The sequence below is a fragment of the Leuresthes tenuis genome, unplaced genomic scaffold (genome assembly GCF_036924035.1).
Source record: "Leuresthes tenuis unplaced genomic scaffold, fLeuTen1.0.hap1 SCAF_5, whole genome shotgun sequence".
NCBI lineage: Eukaryota > Metazoa > Chordata > Actinopteri > Atheriniformes > Atherinopsidae > Leuresthes > Leuresthes tenuis.
In genome coordinates, this window is record NW_027325359.1 from 22,410,880 (window position 1) to 22,424,100 (window position 13,221).

At 37.8% G+C, this 13,221-nt stretch overlaps 1 protein-coding gene across 1 annotated transcript in view; it reads left to right on the forward strand.

Annotated features, from left to right (window-relative positions):
• The window catches only part of cadps2 (Ca++-dependent secretion activator 2), a 197,867-nt gene extending 185,804 nt beyond the window's left edge, over positions 1-12,063 (forward strand). The window contains exons 26-28 of the mRNA XM_072386456.1: positions 978-1,085; positions 10,566-10,670; positions 11,497-12,063. Of these exons, the coding sequence (XP_072242557.1) occupies positions 978-1,085; positions 10,566-10,670; positions 11,497-11,664 (381 nt within the window). The 3' untranslated portion in view covers positions 11,665-12,063. The remainder of the gene's footprint in view (positions 1-977; positions 1,086-10,565; positions 10,671-11,496) is intronic.
• Positions 12,064-13,221: the final 1,158 nt, after the last annotated feature.

The window sequence follows — 13,221 nt, forward strand, 5'->3', positions numbered from 1 at the left end:
TTTAACAACATTTCACACACAGTATGCACAACATCATATCATCTGTGTTCTTCTTCTGAGACCCATCCTGCTTATTGCCTTAAAGTTATTCTCAACTCCCTTTAAAGTGTTGGAGAGAAATTGCAACTTCTTGCCACATAAGACCTTTCATAAGAATTTTCATATTACCTCACTAACTGTTGAAAATAATGTGCCGGGCTAGTTAAATGTCCCATGAAGAGTGAAAGGTACTCTGTCTAGGTTACGTCTTACTGAGGTTTAGACCCAAATGCAGGACTTCCAGAGAAAGGAGGCGAAGGCAGGCAGAGATGGTCTTGGTTGCGTTGATTAAAAAAAGTAAATAAAGGTGCTGCCGAGACAGGATGAGCAAAAACAGACCAAAAGAGTAAACAATGGATTTACTGACTGAAAGACTAACAGGTGGAGAAATCAGTGGACTGGCTAACAGACTGACAAGCCGACAGAGAATCGCAAGGAAACGCCTTCAATGAACTGGCCCTGAACAAAGGAAAACCTGGAGGACATATACTTCGCGAGGTGATAATAAATGAGGATCAGGTGTGGTGATCAGAACTGAAGACCAGTTTTGCACAGGAAGACACAAAAACTCATTGACCATGACACTCTCATGGACAGGCTGTTTAGTTAAAGAAGCTTCTAAGTACAATGTCTGGACCTTTCTGTATACTGCTGCATGTTTTCCATTATTATAGTGGGGTGGTATTCCACTTCACTCTAATAAAAACAAAAAACAATATGGCTGAATTTCAAACCTAATTGCTCAGAAGGCCTGAGGTCATTGTGCACAGCTCGTATGTGATCATCTCGGCTATACATTTGCTTTGTTGTGGACCATCAACCATATTAACATTTAAACACTGCAGTAGTTGCTGTGTATTTCTGACATTGTTCTGCAAATCCATCCTCTACTGCTACAAGAATAGTCCTCAGGCATGTCTTTGTCCTCTGTCCTGCAGAAACCAGGTATGGATCTGGCAGACACCTACATCACTTTTGTTCGGCAGAACCAGGACATCCTCCGAGATCGGGTCAATGATGAGCTCTACATTGAGAACATGTTTGATGTAAGTTATTATGATGATGTTGCTAGCTGTGATATGTTAACATCATTCATATCATATGAATAGACAGGTTGCAAACATGCCTATTATCCCAATTTTTTTTAATACGTCAAGTCGGGTATATGGACCATTAACTGTCTGACTGTTTAAGTCAGACATCTTTTTTAAAAAAAGAATGTACAGAGGCGTTGTACAATACAGTTAAAACAAAATTAATTCAGTGAAGGGATGAAATGACTTTGTTATGCTGTGAGAAGATTTTTACTAGCATTTATTTGGCCTAGTTGTTCCCTTAGAGTGAAAGGTCATTGCAAATCCATACAAACTTGTTCTGAGTAATCACCAATTTATTCTTTTTATTTTTGTGTGGATAGCAGTCCTATGCTATGATAGTCCCATACAAGATGACAGTACCTCCCTGAGTCAATGAGAGAACACTGAATGGTTTGATGAGGACTAAAATTATGTAAATCATATGCTATAGTCATCACAGTCGCCATCTCTCAATCCCTTCCTCGATTTAGAGCTATAATGTAACACAAGGTAATAAAGCGTGTCTAAAAACTCAGTGAGTAGGAAACACATTCACCCTGTACTGATAAATTATTGCCAAACTACTGATCAACTTTGTAATTGCTTGTTTTTCTTATTCATAATAACTTAATCATATATTTATATGGTATAAAGACAGTGCCAAACAATTAATTTATTTGGGGATTTTGTATGGAGTCTAGAAAATATTTTATTATTCTATTATTACATTAGGAAATATATTTGATACAACTGGATATGTTGGTTAATGGAAAGCCATTCGGACTTGTGAGAGACTCTCTGTGGTGGGTTGGAGAATATGCAAAGCTCTCTGGATGACACTCCTAACCATCTGGTACAAGGAAGCATGGTAATTCAGGTCTTACTAGTCTTATTAAATCTGGACACATTCTATTTGTAAACCCATAACAAGTCATTTACTCCCCATTAAAACCAAAAAGTGTTCATTGTCATCTGCACTAGTCCTCAAAGGACCAACAGGTCCTGTCTGTGGTTGACTGTGCACAGTTCAAATATTTGGAATTAGACTATATGGGCATGGTGACTACACACCTACCTGGATAAGTTTCCATTAAAAAAAAAAAGGAAAGGAAGAAAAAAAAGTCAAGGAGTAGAAAAACAAAATGTCTGGAGAAGAGACTTTTCAACAAATATCTATTATCCACACCTCAACCATGTACTGTAGAATAATTACATGCCTATGCATGGGCATCTAAAGCACAACTGAATCTGATGGAAATATGCATGCATGTCTGCTAATTAAAACTGGTGTGTGCAAGTAGACATAGAAACCATATAACCAGCCTTAATTTAACGGTTTACATAAACCTTAACAAAAGGCTTTACAATGTTTGCCTCATACTCACCCTGTCACACACACACACACACACACACACACACACACATATGCACAGAAATGACAGCCAATCCCTTGCCAAACTTGAAGTGCTTTCCTGTGGACACTGCAGGTAGATTAATGGGCTGAACTGTTAGCCCTCTGATTAGCAACCCACTTTACCTCTTGAGTTACAGTCAACTTATCAAAAGTTCTCTATGGATGCTTAGACCTTCATCTTATGCATTTTTTCTGTTCCAAGTGATATATTAAAAAATGTTTGCCATGATTAGCATATTTTAATGACATTGTCTACAACCTTATGTGACTGCCAAAACTTTTCAGATATTTTGCATGTTGTCCCTCTTCTCTCTTTCATGTTTCCTGTTTAAATAAGAAAAAAAATATATAAAATATGAATAAATAGGTCAAAGTCAACAAAGGCTGTAGTTGGACTCCCGGCCTCCATGTACCACATGTTGAAGTGTTCTCGGTCAAGACACTGAACCCTATCTTGCCACCGATGCATCCACAGGTGTGTGAATGTGTGTGATAGAGAAAAAAGCACTGTGCAGCCTGCATACACTATATTTTTTAGACTAAGATGTGCTGTATGAATGTGTGTGTGAATAAATGAACATGGCTTTTAGTGTAAAAGTGCTTTTAGTGGTAAACTAGACTAGAAATGTACTATATAAGTACAGTCCATGATGTGCCTTTGTATTTCTCTGCTTTTATCACAATAGCATCTTGTCACCATTAAGATCTGGTACAGCTGCTGTAAATTCAAAGTGACTATTTTCATTTGGAAATACAAAAATGTATTAGCGATTTATCGAATGTTATTTTTGTAAAATATGTATGCTTTCCTTACAAGTGACACTTTTTATTCATGTGAATAAAAACACTGCAAAAGATTTAAAACTTTTCTTGCCAAATTTCAAAAGTCAAATCACAAACAATGACAAAGAAAGATGTATTATTTTGAATAAAATCACTGCCTCTTTTTGGCTTTTTACATCTGGAGTCAAATGCAAAAATCACTGTGTAGATTCACAACAAAATCCGAATGAAAAAGACCTAAGATAAAAAAGAAATATTCAGAATATATTCATAACAATACGGCCTTCCAACAACAACAGAGCAGCCATTCTGTTTTGTGACCATTAGCCATGGCTTCAAAATTCAATCTTGTCTTACTGAGTGCTTGGTCTCAAGTTTGAGTGAGACATACTGATCTCATCTTGTGTTCTTTCTTCATAAATACAAGCTTTTATTGTGAGATAAAACATATACATAGCTTTTGTTTATACAGTTTGTTTTTGGTACCTGATGTGTTCATAAGCTATACAGTAAATTTTCTCCAAATTTTTTCAGATGAAACTCGCAGTCAGATGTTTCTACTGTGCGGTTCTTCCCTTTCACAATAGCAGCAGGTTGTTTTGATTTTGAAAACAGTGACTGCTTCTGTTGCCCTGTTTATCACTTAGGAAACACTGAGAGCATTTGGCTCACTCTGTTGGAATCAAAAACCCTTTCTAACCAACCCCACATCTCTCACTGTCTGCTGTCTTCATGTTTGCCCCCACCTGGAGATTTAGATTTATAAGAATATTCTAGCAACAAGTTGTCAAACACGCCTCAGCTGAACATTGTTAGTGAATGCAGTGTCTCAGACATGGCAGATCAGATGTTCGTACACATTAGCAGCACACAGCAGTGCAATGGATTTCTGCCACCCACTGGCTCCTCTGAGGGTTCAAAGTGGGCTTCGAGCAGTACTGTGCTGATTGAGCATGTTGGGGGGGTGTTGAGTCTAATGGAGCTCAGAAGCCCCCAGTCATGCACTGAGGAGGAGGTGACAGCAGGGTCTTAAAGTGTCTCAGCTAAGCCCTCCAGTATCTATCACATACACATTTAAACATGCAATTTGTTTGAAACAAAGGAAGCGAATCCTGCCTCAGGTCTCCTGAAATGAATGTTTATAGTGTATAATAGTCCTGTTTTGTGTCACTTAGCGAGCTAGTCAAATTAATTTACAGAGCCTTCTTTAAATACACAGTTCGCATTGATAGACTTACAGAACAAGTCAGAGCTATGGTAAAGATGTTTGAAGAAAACAATTTGTTTTTATGTGCATGTTCACATACGTCTGTCGCCTGTCATTTATTTGTATTGCTCACCAGGGAGCACCTTTTTTTGATGGGAGGTGTTAATCATGCGCTAAGATAACGACCTGAGGATTAGGGTTAGGACCATAATGCTTGTTGTACACCATCAATGATTCATTTGGAAATGTTATCTCTACCTCCAGGTTAGTGTGGTAACAAGTGCATTGTTGCCACACAAACTACACAATTAAACTAGGGATAAAAAGATAAATTATCAACCAAGGATCCAAAGTATGGAAAGAACCTTTACATGAAAATCTGAACCAGATATAATGAAGAGGACAATATCCTTAGTTTCTAATTGTTAAATAGAGAAGGTAAATGTTTCCTTCCCATTATGTATCACACAGTTTCTGTCCCTTAACCCTACCCCAGTTCTAATCCTAACTAACAGCTATCCAGAATATAACTAAGGACCGTCTAAGGACTATACACTCACCGGCCACTTTATTAGGTACACCTTGCTAGTAAAAGGTTGGACCCCCCTTTGCCTTCAGAACTGCTTTAATTCTTCATATTTTCAACAAGGTGTTGGAAACATTCCTCAGAGATTTTGGTCCACATTGACATGATAACACCACACAGTTCATGTGAATCTCCCATTCCACCACCTCCCAAAGGTGCTCTATTGGATTGAGATCTGGAGACTGTGGAGACCATTGGAGTACAGTGAACTCCTTGTTGTGTTCGAAGAAACCAGTTTGAGATGATATGAGCATCAGAAGATGGGTGCACTGGGGTCAAAAGGGATGGGTATGGTCAGCAGCAATAGTCAGGCTGCAGCATTTAAACGATGCTCAACTGGTACTAAGGGGCCCAAAGTGTGCCAAGAAAATATCTCCCACACCATTACACCACCACCACCAGGCTGAACCGTTGATACAAGGCAGAATGGATCCATGCTTTGATGTTGTTTGCGCCAAATTCTGACCCTTACATCTTAATCTAGCGGCTGAAATTGAGACTCGTCAGACCAGGCAACGTTTCCAATCTTCTATTGTCCAATTTTGGTGAGTCTGTGTGAATTGTAGTCTCACTTTCCTGTTCTTAGCTGACAGGAGTGGCACCCGGTGTGGTCTTCTACTGCTGTAGCCCATCTTCTTCAGGGTCCAACGTGTTGTGCGTTAAGGTTGGTGTTCTGCATTCCTTGGTTAGAGATGGTTGTGCGTGGAAATCCCAGTAGATCAGCAGTTTCTGAAATACTCAGACCAGCCCGTCTGGCACCAACAGCCATGCTACGTTCAAAGTCACTTAAATCCCCTTTCTTCCCCATTCTGATGCTCGGTTTGAACTTCAGCAAGTTGACTTGACCACCTCTACATGCCTAAATGCATTGCGTTGCAGCCATGTGATTGGCTGATTAGCTGTTTGTGTCAACAAGCAATTGCATAGGTGTACCTAATAAAGTGACCGGTGAGTGTATATATTTAATTCACATGCCCTTTATCCAAGCCATGACTCCTATGCTTAACCTTAACTGCAACTTCAAAATCGATATACTTTGACTTCTCCCAAAACCTCTTATCCTAACCCAAATTTAACAGATACAACCAGGAGTTTTTGTGCATCCTCTAGTTGGCATTCCACATAACAAACACCAAACAAGGGACGAAGGGGGCTTTCCAAACTGTCTTTGCACCCAAAAAGATGTTCCAAGACATCTACTTACAAAAAAACAACAGAAGACATTAAAGCCAAAAACACACTGGCAGTGTATGCTGCAACACCTCAGTTTTTAGTACATAAGTTGAAAAATTAATGTTTATGTTTGTATTTTTTGTGGTTTTGTTTTATCAGTGCCGTACCAATTCCTGAGGCAGCTATGGAGTGGTAGTCAGTGATAATTGTGACAAACACATGAATGTAACCGTAACTAAAATTCAAGCCAAAGTTAGCATTAACAGAAACAAACAAATGAATGTATAACAAATGTGGATTTTTTTTTTTAATGCAGATGCAGATCTCAGCATTGTCACTTAATTTCAATTAAGACATAATTGTCTTTTTTAAAATAATTTGGGATTTAAGTTTTTTCCCTGCCAAAACTGGAATTTTTGTTTAAAAGTTATTATGTCATTACTGTGGCACCACCAAAAAACACCCATCCCTGATTCGTCATACAGACATTGTTTTACACATGACTAATGAAGACCTAACCCCTCCCTTGCCAAATATTTCCTCCATCTGTTTCACTTTCATCCTTTTCAGCTCAATTAAGCACCATCTTTGTTCTCAATTTTTTACCCCATTACCAAAGGCAAACGAGCAGGGAGCTGATTGGCTGCTCGTTGGAAAGTTGTCTGCCTGAGGAAAAAAAAGGTTCCACTAAGTGTTGGACAAAAGGAAAAAAAAGTTAATCAGATGATATTAGCCAATGACTTCAACGTTCCTCAGCATCAGATTTGTCAGCACAAAGTGATAGGCAGCAAGCATATTAACGTCGTACAATTACAGTGTAAAAATATTTTATGCACAGAGTGAAAGAAGAGAAAAAATTTAGGAAGATAAGATGAGATAAGGTTAGCTCCGTCGCCTCGCAGCGAGAGGGTTCCAGGTTTGACTCCCGGTTGGGGCCTCATGCATGTTAGGTTAATTGGTGACTCTAAAACTGTCCTTAGGAGTGAGTGTGAGCGTGTGTGGTTGTGTGTCTCGTTTGTCTCTGAGTGGCCCAGTGATGGACTGGCGACCTGTCCAGAGTGTACCCCGCCTCTCGTACGATGACCGCTGGGATAGGCTCCAGCCCCCCCGCGACCCGACTGACGGATTAAGCGGGTATAGAAAATGGATGGATGGAAGATGAGATAAAAAAAAGGTATAAGGTGAAAATAAACTTTCGAAAATGATAGGTACAATTATTGTCAGAGCCCCAGTACAGACATAAGCAAGCAGAAATTGATGCAGCCACTCCAGGTGACACAAACTGAATTAAAAATGCATGTGTAAATTAGAAATGTTTCAAATTTGTGGGCGAAAAATCATGTGAAAGATTTTTTTTCTCTTTTCATAATTGTCATAATCTAGGGGGAACATTTTTTAAAGCAAGCCGAGCCTTAGCAGTAGAGAGTAACACTATGAACTCCAAAACCACACCTGTTACTCAGTAATGCAAGAAGAACCAAATCAGTTAAAAGCAACAGACAGCAGTGACATCTTGATTTGCACAAAGTCTGTATACTATCCAACTCCACAGTGTCAATGCAAATGGCACATAATGTCCTGGTTCTGGGTTTTTATTATGGGTTGTGATAGTTGATATAGAGGTGATATTTATACATCAATGTTTTTCATCAATGTTTTAGATATGATGAAATAAATCAATTCATTTTTAATTTTGAGCTTTGAGTGGTTTCATTGAGATCTCAATGAGTTAAAAATGTTGTACTGTAGTAGTTATATCTTTATGATATTTAAGATTTTCTATGTTTTCTTGCGATTTAATTTAGCTTGGTACTTTTTATTTTATTTGAGTCCCCAAATACACACAGGTGTCATGACCAAGCTCATGAGCCATGACAAAAAGGGGAGAACACACACTTTTTAAGTGACTTTAAAGTGAAAATTTTAAAAAAAGAAGCACAACCCAAAACAACATAATAGTCTATAATCTGTAAAGTCAGTAATGTATGCAAGGATGTACATAAGTGAGGTTATGACAAAACAAAGAAACACAAACCCAAACTAGCTGCAAGTGGTCAGAGGGAGAGAAATTGTGAATGAGGAGCCAGCTAAATAACCTGGGCCCAGGCTGCCCAGGTGTATGTCATCTGGTCATCAGCTCCACCCATCTACCTGAAATGAGCCTGTATGAACAGACAACAAAGGACGAGCAGAGGACAGGATGGAGTCGTCAACATCCAGGATGGAGACAACTCTATATATATATATATATATATATATATATATATATATATATATATATATATATATGTTGGTTTGTAACTTATAATATAGAGTCCTCACTTGTAAGTTGAATTTCATTTTCTTCTTAGAGACTGTGGGGAAAAAACACCATTTTACTTCAGTATAATTAACAGCCAGCATAATTAACAGCCAGCATGAAGTAAGGTTCCTTACTCTATAGATTAAATCAAATATTTTCATAAACTTTGAAATATTAAGATGTTTTGGCTTATTTCAAGTGTATAGAATAACCTTTGAAGTATTTTTCTCTCTTAAATTGGAAGGAAATTACAGATCTTTTCAGTGTGTGAAGTTAAAGCTGCCTCTGACTTCAATAGTAGATCTGAATATTAAGGGTCATAACTGTCAGAGCAATTTCCTTGAGCATTATTGTGTCTGATAACTGAATAAAGCCACCAAATGTGTGCATTTCACCAGCAATTTGAATTCTGCAGGTAAAAGAGAGATCCTTATTTTTTTCCCACCGTCTCTGAAGTTCAAAGCAGAACCCTGAACTTGTCCCTTGACAAGCAGTATTCACCAGTTTTCCTGTGAATTGGTGTCTTTGAACTCGTAAATGTTGTACCCTCTTTGGGTTTTGCCATTTTCATGCTGCAAATCAGTTGACCTTGTGTAAAGGGTCATCATCATAACTGAAGTGAGACGACTAGCTGTCAGCCAGCTTTTGGCTAGCATCCAAACTCAGAGGGCAAAGATATTAGAATAAAACCCATTTGCTGTCCTTGTTCAGAAATAGCAAAAACAGCTGTAACTCTACTAACATAGAATCTTTTATATTTATTTTATTTGAACGTGTGTTCAAAACAGCACTGAGTCTAAACCTGCTTCTTAGGGTGTTTGCTTGTGGTGACCTGACGTCTTGAACACACTTAAGGATGCTTTGATTAACAATGTACTCTGATACTCAGATTAATTTGTTAGCAATTAAAACATTTAATTTGATTTTTCTTAATATTACAGCTTAGTTATCTACATTTTTTTATGTGTGTCACTACTGCACAGCATTCTCGGAACGTAGTGTACAGTGATTTCAAACTGCAATATTCCACCAATATTCCACCAGAGGATTCATACCAAGATTTCAGATATTGTAAAACATCTCATCAATTTTATGTTATGTGGTGTGCTTATAATTTTTTTCTTTATTCAGTATTCATTATATAACTTTTAATTAAAATATCAAACATTTAGAGTTTTAATTAGCTCAACGTTAAAATATATTGCTTACTTGTATTCTGATAAAACAGCAACAGGGTGTTTGTTTCTTTTTAAAAAACAGCTATTGTTTCTTTCCCACGCTGTTCCCAATCAAAAATGGCCTTTGCTTCTTCCTACTTGAAAGGTGTATCAATAGCTACATTTCATCCCACACAGTCTCGCACAAACATTTATCAGTCAAATACAAAAAGTGCCGAGCTAGCAGTGATAGTGGCAGTGGTGCTTTCATTGTTCTTTTCACCTATTGCAATTGTAAGAAGTGAACATAATAGAAAGACCCAGATGTGCTTTTTTCATGGCAATGGCGAAATCCTGTGCTGTTTTGTTTTTTCACAGCTGAGACATGGCTACAAACCTCACCGTGTCCTGTCTTCATCATACAACTCAGTTATTTCAATTCTGTATCGAGTCCATTCATTTTCACCCAGTTTACTTGATCAGTTCCTCTAATGAAAGAATACTTTACCTTTCTGAATAAGCAAAGTCAAAACTGATTGTTTATGTTGCAGTTTGAACAATAACTTGCAGAATATAATGATCAAACGACCAATTTATCTGGAGGTAATATTGAAAGAAAGAACTCCTAAATAGAACTCCGATAGTTATGGTAACTCATCAGTACATGTGACTGTGTAATTCCAACTATTCCAACAAAGCTTTGAACAAACCTTTAAGCTGTAAACGGTGATGGACGCCTCCAGTTTTGGTAATAACTTTATCCCTCAACATTGTTTTCTCTTCCAAATAAGTTACCCCTTCCTTTTTGTGTGTTTCTACTTGTTACAGCAATGGTACACAAGCTCAATGAAGTTGGTGTGTATTTGGCTTGCTGATAGACTGGATCTCCACCTTCACATGTACCAGCTGAAAACACTCATCAAGATTGTAAAGGTAAACAAAGTCCAGAATGTTTGTCAAAGAAATTAACTGAGTTAAGAGATGTCCATATTTCACAATTCAGAACATTTTCCATTAAGTGAGACAGGTACATTTTTTCTACCTCATTCAAAGTCTCCTTACTTTACTGTCTAAAAAGGGACAATGAATAGGCCTGAAAGTCGCCACACGAAATTCATACCTGCATTCATCCATTAGCTTTAAAAGCTTTGTCCTTTGGAGGATCGTTAGGCTTGAAATTGCAAAGAGGCCAGGTACACTTTGAACAAGTAACCAGCCTATCACAAATATGGCATGGGGACAACATGCAAACTCAGGACACAGAAAGACCTCATCAGACCTACATTTGTTACCTGTTTTGAGGTAACTAAATTGCTCCTCTGAATTGTGACTTTATTCAAAAAAAGATATTCACAACTTACAGTGACGAAAAAGAAGAAAAAAAATTATACATAACAAACAGACTGAAGTGTCCTTGACGACAGCAGCGTTAGGGACATGAAAGAGAAAACTGCTCAATTGTGTACTGCTGTTTCACACTGCTTTTGTCTTTTCAGAGTTTGCTAGTTTAACTAGAAAGCAGTGAGAAAAGGAATGATAATAGCTGTGGACTGAAAGTAAAAACCGCTCAGTCATTTCAGTCTGCCTTCCTTGTTTGACACATAAAAGACTGAATGTCCTTGAGCCTCAATTTTTCCAGCTTTTGTCCTTTCAACCGGCGAACAGCAGCCGCCTTCTCCTGCTCGCCACATTCCTAAGAATTTCTCTGTTATATCTTCCCTTCTCCTTTTTACATATCCTTACTCCTCCACCTCATCAGAAGACCTACCGTGACTTCAGGCTGCAGGGTGTTCTGGACGCCACACTCAACAACAAGAGCTATGAAACCATCTACAACAGGCTGACAGTAGAGGAAGCTACTACAGCCGTCAAGGCGGGCGATGGCCTCCAGGGTATCAGCATGAGAGACAGCGATGAGGATAACTAAACTCATACATGCAAACATCCTTCCTTTGCACATCTTGTTACTACTTGATAAGCACCCTCTCTTGACATGTGAGGACCCTCCATACTGATACTGTTATACTTTGCTATTATTGGTAGTTCACACTAAGCTGAAGTAAACAATCATTATCTTATCACAGAAATGCTGAAAATATATTGCTTCTTTACAAAATGATAGGTTATCCTTATGTTACCTAGGTAGTGTAGATGCATTACTTGAGCTTCATTTGAACCAGTCTCATTAAATAGTACCTGAAACAAAACTGATGCAGAATTCAGTATAGCCTGTTTTAAAGAAGATTTACCGAATTATTTAATTGTGTGTTATGTTGTTTATACCAGTGATGTGTGGTGAAAACATTCAGTAAAATGGTGAAAACATTTTTTGTTCTTTTTATCCATTTTTTTAAAAAAAGAAAAACTTTTCCCTACTTATGTTTACACATATTCTTAACTCAAATTTAGATCAGACAAAAATGGAACATGGTTTGTAACTTATAATTATTTGCAGACAAATGGAACTCAACAATCAACAACGGGGCAAGTTATGCTGTTGTTAGCAGAACAGTTGTTGTGAATGCATTTGATCTCTAAAGCTGCAATAAGTTTTTAATAATTTTTCCCACCCACTTTATCCTATTCAGGGTCGTGAGGGGATGAGGTAGTTTATCCCAGCTGTCATCGGGCAATATGACATCCTGAGTAGTTCAACAGTCCATTACAGAGACATATAAGACAAACAACAACACATGCTCACACTCAATTTTTAGTATCCCCAATCAACCTAACAAGCATGTTTTTGGACTGTTGGAGGAAGGTGGAGTACTCAGAGATAACCCAGACATGAAGATGCAAATGGGGGGGAATTGTTGTAGTAAGGCGATAGTGCTAACCACCTCTCCACCCTCCACAACTCCACTGTTCAGCCCTGCAAACAGTTTTAACACATAAAGTGATCACACTGGCATTATAAAGCTAAATTCAACATAATTTAAACAAAGACTGTGGAGATTTACCAAATTACTTGCTGCTCTACTATATAATGAAGGGATTGGTTATGCTAATGTTTCAAATACTGATATTGCTCACTCAGACAATACAAAGTAAATGAGCATAGTAAGTATGAATAATGTTAGAAATGACTCAAAAAGTGCCGTGGCTTTGTCAGGACTTCTATAATTCACATCCTAGCTCTTGCTTTGATGTCATTTTGCAATGTGTATTTTAACTATGATAATTATTTGCTTAAACCTAGCCAAATAATGTAGGTACCTAAACCTATCTTGCTTTGCTGCTGAAGTGGTTTTGGTACCTGAATCTAGCTAAACAGTGAGCCTTCAAAACCAGTTGTCAGGCTCAACTCACAGTGGATTGAAACCATTGTCTCTAAACTAAAAAAAAAAAAAAAAAAAGGGAAAACTCAATAGCATCACATGAAAATTGAACCAGGGTCTGGAGAAAATGAGCAGACATAGCTGTCAACATGTGTTCATGCAATTTACTTGTAGAGTAAATTTGACTTACATTAAAATAAAAAACT